General features: G+C 46.7%; 2 protein-coding genes across 3 annotated transcripts in view; both read left to right on the top strand.

Moving 5' to 3' along the window:
- LOC122612340 overlaps positions 1–8,723 on the top strand; it is a 30,366-nt gene extending 21,643 nt beyond the window's left edge. The window contains exons 3-5 of the mRNA XM_043785887.1: positions 6,063–6,712; positions 6,781–6,938; positions 7,000–8,723. Of these exons, the coding sequence (XP_043641822.1) occupies positions 6,063–6,712; positions 6,781–6,938; positions 7,000–8,012 (1,821 nt within the window). The 3' untranslated portion in view covers positions 8,013–8,723. The remainder of the gene's footprint in view (positions 1–6,062; positions 6,713–6,780; positions 6,939–6,999) is intronic.
- A 4,715-nt stretch (positions 8,724–13,438) lies between these two features.
- Positions 13,439–16,203, top strand: LOC122613966 (beta-galactoside alpha-2,6-sialyltransferase 1). Of its 2 annotated transcripts, XM_043788410.1 has the most exons (7): positions 13,439–13,531; positions 14,214–14,417; positions 14,499–15,041; positions 15,249–15,346; positions 15,425–15,704; positions 15,812–15,909; positions 15,970–16,203. In XM_043788410.1, exons 2-7 carry the CDS (start codon positions 14,231–14,233, stop codon positions 16,138–16,140), a joined length of 1,377 nt encoding a protein of 458 aa, XP_043644345.1. In that variant the 5' UTR covers positions 13,439–13,531; positions 14,214–14,230; the 3' UTR covers positions 16,141–16,203. The 2 variants fall into 2 exon arrangements, with proteins under 2 accessions (XP_043644345.1, XP_043644344.1); XM_043788409.1 differs by having other exon boundaries at positions 14,214–15,041.
- The last annotated feature ends 2,459 nt before the right edge of the window (positions 16,204–18,662 follow it).

The following is an 18,662-nucleotide window of genomic DNA, read 5'->3' as shown; positions in this document are numbered from 1 at the left end:
GCACTTGCCCGTGTCGAGCTGCACAGTTATCCATTCCCTCAGTTGCCCCAGCTCCACAGTTGGTCAAGTGCGTTGGCGTGAGCGAGGGCCCACTGTGGCCAGGCCACTTTGAGCTGGCTAACAAAATAAGCAGGCGCACACACAGCCACTCGGCCCGAATAGTTCAGCGGGTCTTCGCTGCATTCACCGCATTCACAGCATTGTAATCGCGGTCGAACGCGATGTCCTGCAAGACTAGGTCCTAGTAACAGGCTAACTAATCCCAGACCATTTATTATAATGTACTTCAAAGGAATATATCACTGCTTGTCATTTATGGCGTTGGTTATACAGCGAGCATATTCTTGTAGCCACATGAACTTGCAATTACACGAAACTGGCATAAATTTCCTTCGAATGGTTATTGTTTCTACTTGACATAATTGAAGTATTTACTCTGCACAAACAATAACCAGATAAATTTCGAATTTGCATTTAATGGCTGCAGAAATCATGCTGATGGTTATTTATGGACTGAATTTTAATAAACGTGTTTTAAATTTCGCACATATAAAAGAGTCTAGCACGCTTATGGGGGCCCGCGATTCGCACAAAGGCACACACACACACACGCACCGTTTCGTGAGCCATTATGCAAATTGGCAACAACATGATGGCCGTGGCAGCGGAGTGGGCCCGAACCGAACGGCCGAAAGCCGAAAGCCGACAGCCGAAAGAGTCGAGAAGCCGTAATGCCCGGCTCTTACTACTCATAAATCTACTGCAATGGTACAAATCAAATCATAACTTATTTGCATACATACGAGCCTCATGTTCGTGTGTGTGAAGGTCCCCAATCTGCAACTTCATACAAACGCACTGCTGTGTGTGCTATGTGTTGTGTGGTGTTGTATGTGCTGTGTGTGCTGTATGTGCGCCATATCAATTACATTACATAGTCCTGGGCCGGCAGTTGTGTGCTGCGCAAATCTTTGCCGAATTCAGTCACGTTTCCATAACACACTGACCAGGACTTCACCAGCAGGACCGCACCAGCCAGCCACTCGACCACTCGGCCACTCGGCCAGGACCCGCAGTCCGCCCACACGAAAGTGTATTAAATTCGAGCTGAGGCTGGGACTTGGGAATGGGGGTTTGGCCACTCTGCGGCGGGGGCAGGAGTGCGCTTAGAAAGCCATCAAATATTTATGTCTCAGCCAGTTTGCGAATGAATTTGAAGGCCAATGCAGGAGCATAAACGCTGATACGCCCAACCAAACCCACAGAGCTGGCCAATCGAATGGCGGTGGCGGGGGCGGATTGCCTGGGGGCGAGTGGTGGGGATCGATACCGCAAACAATATGCAAGGGCAAACAAAGTTGTTTCCATTTTGCTGGCCATCGTAAAGTGGTTCCTTCATTCAATAGTTTTGTTTAGCTTTGTCGACTCGCAAAAATAATAGCACTGGCTCAGTACTGAAAACAAGGACTTTTTTACACTTTTAAACTTTAATCTTTAATCGATAATCAAATAAGCTGGCTGCTCAGCCGCACTGAGCCGATTTGGCCTAATAAAAAGTGGTATAATTTTCGCATGTTGTTCGGGCTGCGCCCTGCGGCTTATTTATATGTGTATTATATTTTTTATTACCAGGCGCCTGGCATCGCCTGGGCAATGTTTGCGTTATTTCTCTGGTTCAACGGCTTATGAAATTATGATAGTAAAACCCGACTACCAACTCCCTACTACGGCAATGGCAATTCCAATGGCAATGGCAATGGCAATGGCAATTCCAATGGCGGCCATTTGAAAACTCGTAAATCAACCCACACGCAACGTCTGCTCCGTTTGGCAAATATAAAAAGGACTCCCTGGCCGTCTTGCGCTTTCAAAAAGACGAACGGACGAGAATTCAATTATTTGCCATATGAAACGGTCATTGACTGACTGATGGTCAGTGGCAAAGGTCGCTCCTTCCTTTGTTGTCGCTTTTCTATGGCCTGTGGGCTGTGTCCTGCGTCCTGTGGGCGGTGTCCTGTGACCCCTGCCCCAGCCGACGACCCTTAACCCTTAGGTTAGCCATTAATGTTTACGAGGGACAAAGGCGAGCGGAGTTACAATATTTTTCAGGGTTATTTCAATTGATGATAAGGCTGGCTGTGAAACCGGCTAACTCTTCTGGTCACACGCACTCAGCCAATATATGAAATTAGAATTAGAATTTCATCGCCCAATCTGCATTTGCAATTAAGCCGCGCTCATCGGATCCGCACACGACTGCGACTCATTATCGCATATTGGGTTTCAAAAATGTAAAGCCACAATTCCGCGATTCCGATTCCGATTCCTCTGCGCCGCATCCTGTATGCCCACTTCCATCCGGTCAATCTGGGCGCCAGGAGGCGGATGCGGAGGACGAGGCGCGAAGGTCACACGTCGATGGGCAGGCACAACCCGGCTTATTTACTGCCCGCATGTGTGTCCTGCGTCCTGGCCCGCGTCCTGTGTGCTGAGTCCTCTTGCCACCCCCTCTCGCTGCAGGCTGCACGCCCATGCCAATGCTGATGCCAATGCTGATGCTCATGCTGATGCTGATGGTGATGGTGTCGTGTCGGCGTAATGGCCGAAAAGGACGAAAATCGGGATTTTGCGTGCGGAATGACTTTTGCGCCCCGCATTTAAATGAAGGCAGGCTTAAATGGATTCCGCCGGCTGTCGGGGATGAGTTTAAATCCACTTCTTCAGCTCGGATTGATTTTTGCAGCTCCTCGGCGTGAGAGTTGCGACCCTCCCCCTGCGCCCCTCCGCTGCACAGGCTCCAATTAACTTTGCACCTGCACACCCTCTAATTGAGTTCGCCTTTTGAGCCTTTTTATTTCGGCGTCGGAATTCATTTAGTGCAGAGTGCAGGCGCATGTTAGTTCGTGGCACAGCAGATGGGACAGGTCGGGCTCAAGTTATGCTCCACGTGCCACGCGAGGCGGCGGCAGGACTCGTTTCGCGGCAAGGAACTCTGCACGACGGTGTCCTATTAATGGCAAATACTTTTTTGTAATTAAATAATAATTTAGCGAGCGGGGCACCGAGGACGCGATGACGAGATGACGAGCTCGCCCACGCAGGCCGAGAGAACCCAAAGTTGTCCTGGCAACAGCCCCTGCAGCCCCTGTGTGCCCATGTAGGTGCATATAGATATGGAATCGAGTACACAGACTCGTAAAAGTCGTGTTTTTATATTCCTTATTTGGGTCCTTTTCTGTGTTATGTGAATGAGAGGCAGGGCCCCTCTGCAGTAGCTATTCTCGCAGTGTACGCAGTCGTGGGTACATTTATTTGTAGACGAGTATTTGTGGTTTAATGTCGGACGCTTGCTGAGTTTATGGGCCGTTGTTTTTCATGACCAACACAAAATGAGTGCAGGTCTCACCGAACCACTCACTCACCATTCACTCACCACTAGTTTGGCCATTTCACGAGCTTGGGGACACGAGCTCGCTCGGATGATTGAACTCCGCTCGCGATTAGGCCGAAAAGTAGTTTTGGCCCGGCCTCCTCATCCTCAGACAGAGCCGCACGCCGTTGCGGTGGATAATTTTAGATTTTTCTGGCCGCAAACACCATCGCCCGCAGTGACAGCGGCGGCAAGCGCAAACAATTAGCCTTGCCAGCTGCAGTGGCCGCAGGGCAACAGTGCGTATGCGTGATTTATGAATGCGGTGCACGCTTTGCGGCTGTCCAGGGTAGGTAATATTTGGCTCCGGCTAAGGACATGCACATTATGGGCGAAATGGGGGGCGGGCTAATTCAATTAGTGCTGTGTTGTGTTTGCATTCGGCACTGCCCCAGCAGTGCTTTGTTCTGTGCACACGAGTGCGAACACGAAATTCGATAATTGATTTAGACAATCAGTGCACTTGCTGCACTTTGCTGCACTTTAACTCGGGGCAATCAAGAATGTGGATAAATATTGGGCAGATTTTCTGCTCCTTTGCCTGCCCACTGGTGACCAATATAATGTGTGTGTATGCATAACAAAAATCCCATGACTTTAGTCCCTCGCTCAGAATCCTTCAATACTGAAATCCTGCAATCGTGCAATCCTGCAATTCTGCAATCCGGCGAGCAATGTTTCAATGAAACTGAAAACCGAAATTTCTCCGCCTCGCTGTGCTTGCAGGCAAACGTAATGGCAGTACCGACACATTGATAGCCACAGAAATGTTGGCAAATAGCAAAAATTTCACCTGTACCGACCGAATTTCTCCGCAGGCCTGCGAAGAGTTGTTTGTTTGGTATGTGCCTTTGACCAATAGTTATGGCCGAAAGCCGAAGGGCATTTGGGCGGCGGGGGAAGCTGGCAAATTCCGAAAAAACTACTGCAATAGTTCTGACAGCATAGAAAATCACAAGAGCAGCAGCAACAAACAGCAAAATTCAGCAGCGGCAAAGAATAAGCAAAAATATTTTGAAACAAATTGGCTGCCAAATGAAAAATATGTCGGCCGAGCGGAGGGAAGATGGAAGATGGTGGATGGTCAGATTGGTGGGCAGATTTCAAATTAATATGTGGAGTATGAAGTATGGAGTATGGCAAGCATTCGAAGCTGAATTTTGACAGCGCCAAACGAGGGTAAATTCCATTACTTCCGAATAACAATCTGGCTTGTTTAACAAAACCACTTTTTGGCCAGTTTTCACATTTTTCATAAGGGGTAATGACATTACAATTTGCAACATTCTTAAACATATGTTCTCTTTCAACTTAAGGGCCAATCGATTAGGAATATGACTATAGAATGTGAACAAGGTACAGCATTCAACATTTGTACCTTATCATCTATATTTATGGTCAAAATATTGATTTTTCGGTAGGAAAATAAGAGGGTTACCTCCATTACTTGGCCAAAAAGGGTCAGAATCATCTGAAAAATACTTTTTTGCATAGCTAAAGGTCCAGACTAGAGATCCCTATCACAACTTTGGGTTTTTTCAAAAATCAATTTTTGGCCATTTTTCACATTTTTTGTAAGGGGTAACATCATCAAAATATGCAAAAAATGGAAAAAAATTAAAAATTTAAAATTGAAATGCCAATCGATTGGGAATACGATTAGGAGGTAAACAAAGTATAAAAATTAACATTTGGACCAAAAAAAAGATTTTTTTGGACAGAATACCTATTTTTTGGTTGGAAGATAAGAGGGTAACCTTTATAATTTGGCCAAAACGAGTCAGAATCATCTAAAAATGACTTTTTTGTACACCTAAGAGTCCACACTAAAGATCCCAATCACAATTTGTCGGTTTTTCAAAAATCAATTTTTGGCCATTTTTCGCATTTTTTGTAAGGGGTAACATCATCAAAATTTGCAAAAAATGGAAAAAAAATGAAAATTTAAAATTGAAATGCCAATCGATTGGGAATACGATTAGGAGCTAAACAAAGTAGAAAATTCCTAATTTGGAACAAATATTCGATTTTTTTGGTCTAAATACCTATTTTAAGGTCAGAAGATAAGAGGGTAACCTTTATAATTTGGCCAAAACGAGTCAGAATCATCTACAAATGACTGTTTTGTAAACCTAAGAGTCCACACTAAAAATCCCAATCACAATTGGTCGGTTTTTCAAAAATCGGCCATTTTTCGCATTTTTTGTAAGGGGTTACATCATTAAAATTTGCAAAAAATGGAACAAAAATAAAAATTGTAAATTGAAATGCCAATCGATTTGGGTTGTCACTACGAGTCTAACAAGGTATAACATTCCAGATTTGGACCATAAAAATGGTTGTTTTGCACAAAATAAGATTTTTTGCCTAGAAAATCAGGGTTTAAACTCTTCTTTCCATTTGAAAATGTTACAAATAGCACCACCGATACGCGTAGTAAAATGAAATATATTATTTATATTACTATGTACACATAATATAAATGTAGGCTTTCCCCCTACTGAGCAGTAATTCAATGAAATCAATTAAACTTTCACGACACAAAAGCGAACACAAATTTCGAGCGAAATAATTTAAATGTGGCCCAGGGACCTGCATAATTGATGAGTCCTTTCAATCGCTTGTTTTGCAGGAAGCATATCGTCGCTGGGTCTGCAGTACACTAGTGCCGTATTTCGCCGAGCCAAAGGACGTGTCGCCGCAGTCGCAGTCGCAGCCGAAGGACGAGGGGCAGGGCAAGGGCAAACGCTCGGCGAGGAGTGCGGAGGCAATGGCGACGGCGGACGGAATCAAGCATAAATCTCTGAAATTAATCAGCAATAACAATAAATCAAATAACGGCAATAACATGAACGAGCGTCAGATTAATCAGAAGCATGACAAGAGCTCCAATGCGAACGCGAAGGCGAACTCGAACACGAACTCGAACGCCAGCAAGGACATTGACCGCAGCGTGGAGGAGGCGATTGACAGGGACCTGGCCCAGACATTCTTCGATGTTGTTGGCCTGTCTAAGCCCCGCCGCGGCGAGGAGGAGCTCCTGCCGGAGGACGAGGCTGGATTAGGACGCAGTGCGGACGCGGACTCCGAGGTGGACAAGGGTGCGGAGGCGGACAGGAACAGAGGTAGGAACAGGGAGACGGAGATGGAGACGGAGAGGGAGGCGGAGCTGGAGCTGGATACGGAGGCCGAGGCCGAACAACAATCCAATAATTTCATATCGACTGCCAATAATTCGGATCCCAGAGCTACGGATCCAGTGATATCAAAACTACAGAAGAGGTGAGTTAGCCACTGGACTATAGCAATATAGTGCATATTCCTTAATTATATTTTCATCACCCATTTAGATCAACACGCAAGACAGAGTTCCGTAAGCGTCGTCGTATCCGGCCGTGCCTGAGCGTCTGCCAAACCGTGGAACAAAAGTGCCCCTACCTGCTGCCCGCCGATCGCGCCCCTGCGCTGCCCACCCAATATGCCGGCGAGCCGACATTTCTCTGCCTAGGTGAGTACACATCGCGGCACCACAGGATGCTGTTCTCATCCGCGCACTCCCATCCCGCCAGATCAAAACATACCCGAGACAGGGGCGCAGCTGGAGAAGTCGAGCTACGGCCCCAACGACTGCTGCTACAGCTACTGCAACGGACCGGCCTCCGGAATCTGCACCGTCTGCCAGGACTTCAGCCAGCCCCGCTCGCAGGAGGGCGAAGTGGCGGGCAACTCCACCCGCCGTGTGCACAACATCACGCTCTCGCTGAGCTCACATCCCGGCGAGCACGCCCGCGCCAAGAGCGTGGCTTTGGCCCTGCGCAACGTCAGCCAAACCGGAAGCGATCCGGACGCCGTGGAAACGCTCCTCGACCGCCTGCCGTACTACGCCAGCCACGACGGCATCTTCTACTACGACGAGGAGGGCGAGATGCCGCACGCCTCGCTCTCCGGCGACTGTGCCGTAGTGCCCGCCGCGACCACGCGCTGCTCCATTCCGTACTTCGCCTCCGGGACGGGTGCGGTGGCCAGGCCGCCGACGCAGCTGCTGGTCTGGCTGAGCGCCCTGCTCGGCCTGCTCAGCAGCTGTGGAGCGGCGCGCCAGAGGTGGAGCTGCCAGTGGAGCGGTGGCTGCGGCGCCCACCGGGGTCGCAGTCGCCAGGCGGTCGCCTGCGAGGCCAGCTGCCACGAGCAGGAGCTGGTGAAGAGCAGGAGCTGCAGCCAGCGGAGTCCGAAAGTGCGCAGGAAGGAACAGGTCAGGCCGGGAAGTCGGGATCAGGACGCCGAGCTGGTGGCCTTCAGGACGTGGCTGTGGTCCAGCTCCTGGCACGCCTACCAGCTGACCTGCAGCAAAGTGCGGTTCTTCAGTAGCCGGAGTAGGTTCAAAGGCGAGACGAGACCGGCTCGTTCAAATCGGTCAGCAAGCTCCAAGGACCCGCGCTCGCTCAGAGGCGGGAGTGGAGTGCAGTGGAGTCGGGGGGCAGGATGCACTAGGACTAGGAACTACCGCTTCTTCTACTACTACAACTACAACATCAACGACTGGTGGCGGAGATGGTGGCGCTGCCTGAGCAGCGGGGCCTTATAGTGCCTGCGAGGAATAGGGACTACCATGACGACTCCCTCTCCAGCGAGGATACCGGGGCGATACCAAGCACTAGTAGTAGCTAACTCAGAAGCGATGCAAATGCGTATGCAGATGCATATGCATAGTAGATGTGGCATAGTAGATGGTCCGAGGAAGACACATAGTGACGCAGTGACACAGAGCACGCAAATCCACGGAATACGAATTAAACGAAACGGAAAACAGAAACCACTTAAATATTTATGGTCCTCTTTCAAACGAAATAAAAACAAGCATGAATTAATTATAAATCTCTATTGAAACAAAACCAAAATAGCATATTTTATTACAACTAGAACAAAGAATATGAATATTTAATTAAACAAAAAGCAACTGCCACAAGAATAGGTTTTTTAGATAAACGATAACGGAAGTATAAAACATAAAAAAAAAAACCAAAACAAAAAAACAATTTAAAAAGCATACAACTAAAACATAAAAGGGATACCGACGGAAAATATAAATAGTTATTAATTTAATTGCTGGCGAACATAAATACGAAACGTTTAGGTTAGCTATAAAACAAAAAGACGAAAGGAAAAATCCAAATTTACTAGACTACAAATTTGAGAGCGGCAAGGCGATTAGAGGAAAATGGGGAAAACCCCATGTTCAACATACACAATTTCATTCAGACAACAAGTTCGAGTATAGGCCGCGTATCAACCACCTCTCAAAGAAGAGCGAAACGTGAACTTTACTTAAATTAGTTTACACAAGTACATATGCGTATGTGTATGTGTATGTGTATGCGAAGTACTATAGTCAAGATGGGAGCGATTTAACTAACAATTAAAACAATTACGGGAAGAAAGCAAAGAGAAGCCGCAAAAGTGTCTAAAATGTCTTTATTTAGTATGCAAATAAGAGGAAGTAAACATTTGTATAACCCAATGAAGCAAAAGAGCCAAAATGAAAAATGAATTATGAAAAATGAATAATGAATAATGAATAATGAAAAAGGAAGAGTATGTAAAACGCACAGTAACACGTATCTTTAAGATTCATCGACCGACCGACAAGGCGAGATTCGAAATCGGATTCGGGTAGCAACGGATAACCGGCATTACCGGCACTACCGGCATATAGAACCATGCGCCACATAGGACATATATGAGTATGAGTCGCATATAGTATATGTATGTACGTTAGATATAGTCAAAATGTGCAACGTAAGCCGCAAATTAAGGTAGAAAAGGGGCGTGGCGCGTCAGAAGAACAACAATATACCTACTATATAAATACTAACAATGAATAATAATACTTTTTGTAATAAAGTGAACTCTATGTAGCGTATATATATATTAATTATATATATGAAATATATATATTTATATAATATATATTGTCTTAACAACTTATCGTACATAACTTGCAGCAAATGAAAACTATGAGAAAATCGAAACGAGAAACAGAAACAGAAACAGAAACCGAAACCAAAACCGAAACCCCTAAAGGCGAAAACCAAACGTAAATAATTAAGAAATAATTAGTCGTATTTGGTATTAACTAATTAACTATTAAAGTAAGAACTAAACAATTTGAGAGAACCCTCTGATAGAGCACACTCGCCCACACTCTCACAGATCTAGAAAGACACCTCTTCGAGCACTCCTAATGGTTCAGTTCAAGTTAGTTTCCCCCACCCAATCGCCCAATCACCCAATCACCCGATGAACCGATGACCCCAAGACCCGATGACCCGATAACCCGGTGACCAGACATCCGATCACCCACCCCACTTCCATCTGTCACTCCACCTCTCTCACAGGCTTTCAAGTTTTCGGAAAAGTCCTTTGTTCGATCCTTTCACTGAGGTCTATTGTCGAACGGTTGAACCCACTGCAGGCAGTGTCGGAATTACCAGGACTTAAGTCTATTAGGATGTAATCTTCCGTTGTGCATCGGAACGTTGCCCACTTTTCCATTTTTCCACTTTCCCACACGAGTTTCCACAACATCTTGCATTACCAAACTGACGAAATTACTTTAGGAGGTAGGAGGAGGTAGGACGAGGTAGCAGGACGGCAAGACAGCAGATGGTACGGATTTTGTTAGGTGTTGTAGTAGTAACGTATCGATATAACGAGCAGGAGCAGGAGCAGGAGCAGCAGCCTTCATTACGAACCCTCCATTTCTCTCTGGTTAGCCCCCATATCAATAACAATAACGCTTTGTAAATACAGATTACGTATGAGCAATTTGCCTCGAATCCATCTGCACGATCCCATCCCCGAAGCATCCACATGCAAACGACGTTGCACCTTCGCTCCTTTGATTCTCCAGGTGTCCATCACCCCCAGTGGCGTCCGTCGATATGGCGATGGTGCGGGTTGACGTGGCCAAACTTTTCACTTATTACCATAAGTACAGGGGCGTGCCTAGGATGCATGCCTTTTCTTGGGAAAACGGGGGCGTAAGAGCGGGAGAGGGGCGAACAGGGACGGAACGACACCGTTATCAGTCATTTCAATGGCGGAACGGAAGCGGAAACGGAATCGAAAACGGAAACGGAAAAGGTAACGGTGGCGGAAATAGAAACAGAAACAGCAGCAGAAACAGAAGCAGAAACAGAAGCAGAAACAAAAGAGCAAAGGAACAGGGCAGAGTCAGCCGCTGGCACAAATTGCGCGCATATAGAATGCAAATTGTTATGAATTATTGTGTACTTTTGTAAAACTTTTTGATATATATAATATAGTTAACATGAATAGATGCCTAAATAATAATAAATTAAATATTAATTTATTTAAATGTAAACAATAAATAGAGAAGGACACTGGAGTAGGCCGGCGGACGCGGACACGGAGGCGGGCCGAGATCGATTCCAGTCCGCTGCAGTTGGTCGGTGCGACTCGATCCCGGGCCCCAATCCATATCCGTGCCCCGGCATTAGCGTATGTACGAATAAATTTTAGGCACCGGAGGATCTTGAGGAGGATCTTGACGCCCCTTCGGCGGGGGATGATCCGTTCCAGGAGGCGGCGATATCCGCGATATCCCCGATATCCCTGTGCATAGCGAAACTAGTTGAATTGTGTACGTAATGTGGGTGAAACCATAGCTCCAGATCTGATCCATCTGATCCATCGACTTTGCATGGTAGACAGCGCATCGACACCACCTCATGCGGTCCATACACAATCGATTCACATTCGAATCCAGATCCGAATCAATAACCAATTAGCACGAATTATACAATAATTTTTGTAATTGATTAGCCGCTGCCACACAAGCAAAACCAAAACCAAAACCAAAACTAAAACCAAAAATCGAAAATCGAAAAACAACAGCAAGCAAAAAGCAAAAACTCCGCTGCAGCGTTCGCTAGTAATTATTTTTTACAAAAACCGAAAAAAACAAATATTTCAAATATGTAAAAAAAGAGATTTTTAAAAACCGAAACAAAATTGGAAACACGAAATTCTTTTTAGGCCAAATGAAATTACATAATTGTGTGCCAGGACAAAAGTGACAAAATATAAAAAAGAACAAAAACGTTAAAATGTGTTGTATTTAATATCATGCAAGCATGCACAGAAAACCGAGCGAGCAAGGCGAATAAACAAAACAATTAATATAACGAAATTCATAGCGTCAAGTCAAGTTTAATTTAATTAAATGAAAACATAGACTAATTTAATGGTTATGGTTTAATGGAAAGCCAGCCGCCACACAGCTAGCAAGCAAAACAAAAAGTCTCCATCAAATTGAATACTCTAACCATAGTAATTCCCGAATGAAAGTTTGCATAGTGAAAAATCGAATCCAACAATGTCACAATGGCCCCTCCCGAATAACAGTAATTTAGTGGAAACTGATAAATAAATAATAAAAAAAACGTAAAACCTAAACCTAAACCTAAACCCCACTTGAGACAGCTAAAACTTTAAAAAACTAAACTAAAAACTGAAATCTTCTGTACTTGTTATTAAAATACAAAACGTAAGGATAAAGAAAACATAGAAGAATCAACAAATTATAAATAAAAAGTAAATGAAAATAAAAATAAAAATACAAAACGATGAAAAGCCCAAAAATAGAACACAAAAACGAAATTTCATAGTCCTTAAGCTAAACTCTAAAACCAAAGAAAATTAACAATTAAATTCCCCCAGCCAAACTATCTAACGTAATGAAATTCATTTCCAAAGCGGACGGAGGAGGAATAGTAATACTTTCTAATAATAATGACAACTGGCATAATTATGGTAATTGTAAAATAATTAAACAATGACGTAAACGTAATACCAAAAACGGAAAAAATCGAAAATAATAAAAATAAATTGTTGTTATTGAATGTATTTGTATAGAAAAATTATTATGATTATGACGATGAATAATAAATGATTACAAAAATAATAATTATTGTTCAAACCGAAAAGCAAACAAAAAAACAAAACAAATATATATATATACGAGAAACCGTCTTTGACTTCCTACTGGGCTGAACTCGAACTGGAACTGGAGGACAGGTCCCTGCCACTCACCTCGTCTTGCCACTCAAGTGCCACGTGCGAATACCCGCGGGTTTTGCTCGACGAAATCGGAATAAAGGTCGGGGAAACCCCGCAAACAAAATAATTAGGAGCCCTCGAGAGAGGAGGAGGAATGGAAGGGCAAGAGGATGAAATCGCATGACTCCGGACCAAAGCAAAGGATAATTGCATGCTAGTATATAAATCTCAATTTGGCCAATTCCATTGTTAAATCGTTGTTTTCGGTGTCTATAAGTGGCCATGCAAACCAATCTGCATTCTAGCGTCAAAAACTGTTGCCTACTTTCGGGAGCTGAAAGACTTCCCGCGCTGGCAGAACAAATTCAATTATGAGAGATTAGCAAGATTCGACTCCACGATCCCCACCTAGCATGCAAAGTCTGAACGCCTTGTTTGCCTAATCCACCTGCCCGAGTTATGCGTTATTTATGGAAAGTATAACCATGCATATCAGGTGAAAATCTTGATTTCCCCAAGCAGCTAACCGGCAAAGTGCCAGCAATCAAGTGGGGAAACCAGCGAGCGGTGGCAAATGGCATGTTCTGCAATCTCGCACGCACTTGCGTTTGAAGTGCTTCGGGGTTTGTGCGGGACTGGCGACGACGAGATTGTGTTATATAACCTGTGTAACTTTCACTTTCGAGCCGCTCAACGCAGGTGCTTAGCGGCAGTAACAGCGGCAACATCATCGGCAGCCGCAACAGCAAACACTCTAATTAGGCGGGGCCAGCGGGGGGGACGAGTGGGGGGCAGGACAATGGGTAAAGGACGAAGGACGAAGGCAGTCGGCATGCCGCTGCCGAAGCTGGCACGAATCCTTCGGCTCCGTTGGCCGGGGCACTGAGCCGCCGTGCGCCGAGTTTTCAGATACGTTTGGGCTGGCGAAAGGGAAAGTTCGAACTGCGGATGCGGCGCCGGGAAATTCTTCGCTTTTCCGGCTGTTTTTCCGAGTGTTGCGGGCTGCATGTGAACGCACTGTCGGTACGTGTTTATCCGCCTTTGAAATGTGTGTTTGTGGGGCGAAATATTTGCCTAGTGCTAACGAGTTGTGCGTCGACGGTCAACTAGCTTTTGTGTTTGCTCGCGGCACTGGCGTATATTTTTGCATACTTTTTGGCGCCAGCTGAAAAAGCCCAAAATAGAAAACTGAAATTGCGAATCCGTCCAAAAGCATTAATATGGCATGAAAACGTTTTGCCAACTGACAGCTACATGAATTGCTACTCAGGCCGAAGTGCGAGCAAAAGGTCAATGCTAATTGACACTGACGCGGCAAATAAGTTGGGAATTTCTCGATAATTGGGAATTCAATTAAATACTCTCGAAACTTGTTGTTCGAGAAGTGGAGAAGAGCTTGTGCCAAAACTTCGAAACGTCGCATTTGTAGCTTAAATATTTAATTTGTATCTCTTTGTATCTATTAGTTTTATGGTTGCTTCACACATCTTAATTTTGCATAACTTGATTAATTTTAAGTGGACTGAAATCTTAGCAGATCCCTGAAGTCACAGTTTGCCTTTCTTAACTGAATATTGTGTTCAGATGGCATTGAGGGTTTTTGAATAGGTGTGCATTGTTTGAAGTAGACATCCTTTCACGAATCTTTGACTGCTGGCAGCATCTTCAGCTCGCTTAAATATTAATTGAGCCCTCGTTCGACTAGCGTACTATGAGTGGAAAATGAGGCAGATGAGGCAAGTGACACGCGCATCGCCGGGTCAAAGTCAGGCCCTCCTCTCCTGCTTCATCATCGCCGTGTGCGCCGCATTAATAATTCAAACTGGGCAAATCCAGGGTGCGAAAGCTCAGCCGGGACGCGAACCCGGCGAACCCGGCGTGGTGAATTCGACGGAGCCGAACGGCAACGGTGCGTATGAAAACGGCAGTGCCGACAGTAATGACACAGAAAGGCGGTTGCGCAAAGTAATTGGGAAATGCATTTCCACAGGAAATGGGACCAGTGGGCAGCGCGTGCCGCGCAGTGTGTTCCACGTGCGCTGGAACCCCAACGAGAAGTTCATCGTGGAGAGTCGCGAGAACCCGGCCATCAACTCCTCCAAGCTGGCTCCCCATCCCCGACTGAAGGTCTCCAAGAACACCAAGCTCACGCTGAGCCCCAAGCTCTATCTCTGCCACGACAAGCACTCGGAGCTGTGCCACAACAAGACCCAGCAGTTCCGCCACCGCATTGTGCGGGCCTTCGAGAAGGCCATGGCGGAGTCGGTCAACGAGTCGCAGGCGAACCACTACAACGTGGACTACAAGCCCGTGTTCGGGGACAGCTTCGAGGAGCAGTACTACCCCTCCACCTGCCTGGTCATGGAGGCGGGCGTGCGGGTCCTGCGCCGCAAGGACGCGCCCTTCAACAAGCTGCCCTTCGGCCGCCTCTTCCCGCGCCAGAAGCTCTTCCGCAACGTGAAGGACATCAAGACCTGTGCCATCGTCTCCAGTGCAGGATCGCTGGCTGGCTCCAAGCTGGGCCGCTTTATCGGTGAGCAGAACTAGTAGTATGTAAGAGCCTCTACGTAATGCCTCCGTTTGAGCAATAAGTTTCGCTGTGTGCAGTGCACCCACCTGCATGCACAATCAGTCGGAAGAGGCCGCTCGTGATCGGTTTGATTTAGCCGTCTACTCTAATTCTGTTTATGTTTTGGCGCACTGCTCCCACTGCTCCCACTGCACTCCGTCCTGCTCCCAGACACGCACGACATTGTGATGAGATTCAATCATGCGCCCACGCAAGGACACGAAGTGGATGTTGGCAGCAAAACCACGATTCGTGTGGTGAATTCGCAAGTAGGCTGAAACGCAGTTCCGCACTTTCGATTGCAGCTGCAATCTACCTCTACCCTCTTCTCTCTTCCCTCTTCCCAGGTGGTCACCAAGCCGGAATTCGACTTCACCCGGGCCCCCATCTTCCGGAACGTCACGATCGCCGCCTGGGATCCCGGCAAGTACAACGGCACGCTGGAGGACTGGCTCACCAGCGCCGACTACGACCTCTTCACCAACTACGAGCTCTACAGGCGGCGCTATCCCAAGTCGCGGGCCTTCCTCATCGATCCGCACTCCGTGTGGCGCCTGTGGCAGAGTCTGCAGATGTTTGCCGGCAACCGCCCGATAAGCCGGAACCCCCCCAGTTCCGGTTTCATAGGTGAGCATGGAGCATGAAAGCTCAGCTACTGGGAGATGTGTGCCTTGAGCCTGCAGTGCAAATTGAGTTATTGAAAGTTGAGTGATTTGTGTGCTGTGCCTTCCCAGGACTGGCCCTGCTCCTGCCGCACTGTCCCCAGGTGGACTTCGTGGAGTACGTGCCGTCCACGAGACTCAATGGACGCTGCCACTACTACAGCAAAGAGGTGGGCCCGAAAATTAATATACTCAGTCCCTCCTGAGCCACTGACTTGCTCCATTCCCAGATGAATTCCGCCTGCACATTCGGCTCCTGGCATCCGCTGGCCGCCGAGAAGCTGATGGCCCTGGACATGAACATGGCGGAGGACGACGACATGTCGGTCTTCCAGTTCGGCATCCTGCGGATTCGCAGGCCGGACAAACTGCTCTGCGGCTTCAACTTCTTTGGCTACTGAGCAGGAGCGCGATTCCCAGTTGCCAGTTTGCAGTTCGCAGTTTGTAGGCGGAAGTGGCAGTGGCAGTGACAATCCAGGTGCATTTAATCAAGCGGTTTTCATCGAGTGCAATAAACAATTCAACTTTGCAATGAATACAAGCTGAAGCACACTTGGTCGAGTGGAGCGGGGGAGGAGTCCGGGTCCGGGTCCCAAGTGGATACGTTGCCTCTTGATTGCTTCTCTCGGCTGGCTGGAACAAAGCCCACCAGAACAGAGCAGAACTGGGCAGAACAGAAGTTATGACTGTCCTCATGGAGCCGTGTTTTCCTTAGCCATTAAATGCCATAACTGTTTGTCTACACGGACGACCTGAGTGCAATAAGTATAAGTATTATGATTGTTATTCCGGCCCCAAGGATCTCGGCGTGGCGTGGGCGTGGGCGTGGAGTGGAAGAGGTGCGGCGAGTTAAGTGGGGAAGGGGAAGGGGAAGGAAAGCACTCATTAATACGTGATGCGGCAGGCCGAACGTGCGGCGACTCCAAAGTGAGGTGGCTTCAAGTCAACAGCGGCAAGTCGAGTCGGTGTTATGATGGCAATTTTGGTCGTTTGCTGCCGGCGTGGCTGGAGTTAAACGCTGCGTATGCGCGATTAAATAATATACAGTATAGCAAAAATAAACATAAATATTGGGATTCCGTTGAACCAGGAACAGGGCACCGAACGAAAGTTATGGCCGAAGGGCACTGGGCAGCATCTCGAGAAGATTTGAGTAAAGTGTGAAATGGGAAACGGCAGTTTCTTGAACCCACTGGGCCACCTGCCCAGTCTGTCCATTATTCCACTCGCAGGGAGTTTGCTCTTTTGCATTTCAACATTCAACAGCCGGCCACAAAGTTCATCTAACTCGAGTCCACAGAAGTGCAGTCCGAATTTTTGATTTAAGCTGCCATTTCGGACGTTTATTTGACAAATGCAAATAGCAAGACGTTCACGTTCACGTGTTTATGTTTGTCTCGGCCACTCTTTGTTTTGGTAATTGTGCAGCACCTCCGCCCGAAAATGGCCAAAAGCCATTGGCCATCGTCCCTCGTCCATCGGCCACTGGACACCGGCACTTGGCACTTGGCAGGCGGTGTTTTGACATTTTTACAAGCAGTTTCAGTTTAACTTTTGTTTTGCCATTCTGCCGAGAGCTCTTCGCGCAGGCGCGTTCGTTGCCCTCGTGAGAACGTGTTTGCCATGCTGATAAACGAGCTGATAAATGGGCGAATCAAAAATATGAATTTTATAGCTAAAAAACATAAAACGATCGTTGCGCGTGTGCACCTCCATCGCCTCCGTGGAATAGGACACCCAGCTGTAAGTAATCCCTTAAGTTCTCAAGTGAGTGTGTTTCAAGCAAACTAAGGCAAAGTTCCCGTCGTAATGTGTGACTCACATGGGACTCTGGAGGAAATCGAAATCGAAATCTGTGTCATTTGGTGCCTGCCTATCACTTTGTTTTTAAATGTTGTAATTTCGTGTTTCACATGAGTTTCCTGGTGACTCACTGACTTGCTTTACTTAATTTCTGTTTGTCCTAACGAGTGTCAATTCATTGCATATTCTAATAAGAAAGCATATATCTCCTAGGCCTGTTGAACCCATTTTATTTTTAGGAGTGTGTCACATTTTGAGTTCACTCCCCGTACTTTCTGGCTGGGGCAACTCCCCCACACCGACCCCCTCTTGTGTAGCATGCAAATTAAAAATGTTGCTTTTTATTGGATTTTTATCGACTGCTGAATGACGGGCCCGGCCGCCCGAGAGGGTCAGCAGTGACATGGACGTGGACATGGACGTGAACATGGATGTGGACGTGGACATGGACATCTGTTTTGAGAGTCCACAGAACCTCCCCCTGAAATGTCAATTTGGGTCGGCTTCAATGTTGTGCTAATTGAAATCAAATGCCCGTCTCATCCATCTATCTTTGCAGTTTGAAAGTTTTGGGATGCAGGGCTCGATGAGCCACAGTGGGCAAGGGATGACTCATTCCCCAAATTTGAGAAAACAAATGTCTGTTTTCCTCATTGGGTTTATTCATTTGCATTGCACGTTTGCGTAGCTTGAGGTGGCTGTGGTCTGCTTTTGTTTTTACCGAATTGTTTTGTTTTTCGGGGATATCATTACTCAGGGGATTCCGGGAATCATCGCCATAGTAGCTCGGTTGCCGAAATAAAATATGAAGCATAACTTATGCACTCTTGTGGTTTTGTGGCCTTTGATAACAGGGTTAGTCCAGACGTGGCTTAGGACTGAGTGTAGAGACTGACTGTGAACTCTAGGGTGATGCATCTGGGTGTGTCCGACGACCACAACACGTAGTTGATGCGGGCCAGATCCAGACAAAAGATGGAGTTGGCTTGCACAAACAGCCTGCGAAGAGTCAAGGACGGCAGACTGCTTTATGTACCTTTCATTATCTCCCAAAGAAATATGCGGCTGGGCAACTTGTCTTTTATTATGAGAACATGAGGGTGGAGCAGGTTCTGGCCAA

The sequence above is a fragment of the Drosophila teissieri genome, chromosome 2R (assembly GCF_016746235.2).
Source record: "Drosophila teissieri strain GT53w chromosome 2R, Prin_Dtei_1.1, whole genome shotgun sequence".
In the NCBI taxonomy this organism is placed as follows: domain Eukaryota; kingdom Metazoa; phylum Arthropoda; class Insecta; order Diptera; family Drosophilidae; genus Drosophila; species Drosophila teissieri.
The sequence above is the reverse complement of the archived record's forward strand: the minus strand, read 5'-3'. Positions and strand labels throughout refer to the sequence as shown.

What these genes read in the sequence shown, in the direction of transcription:
- LOC122613966 (XM_043788409.1), top strand. Translation starts at nt 14,231, where the DNA reads ATGAGGCAGATGAGGCAAGTGACACGCGCATCGCCGGGTCAAAGTCAG. An exon ending in CAAGCTGGGCCGCTTTATCG is followed by an intron (nt 15,042 to 15,248) that starts GTGAGCAGAACT and finishes TCCTGCTCCCAG; the next exon opens with ACACGCACGACATTGTGATG. An exon ending in CCCCAGTTCCGGTTTCATAG is followed by an intron (nt 15,705 to 15,811) that starts GTGAGCATGGAG and finishes GTGCCTTCCCAG; the next exon opens with GACTGGCCCTGCTCCTGCCG.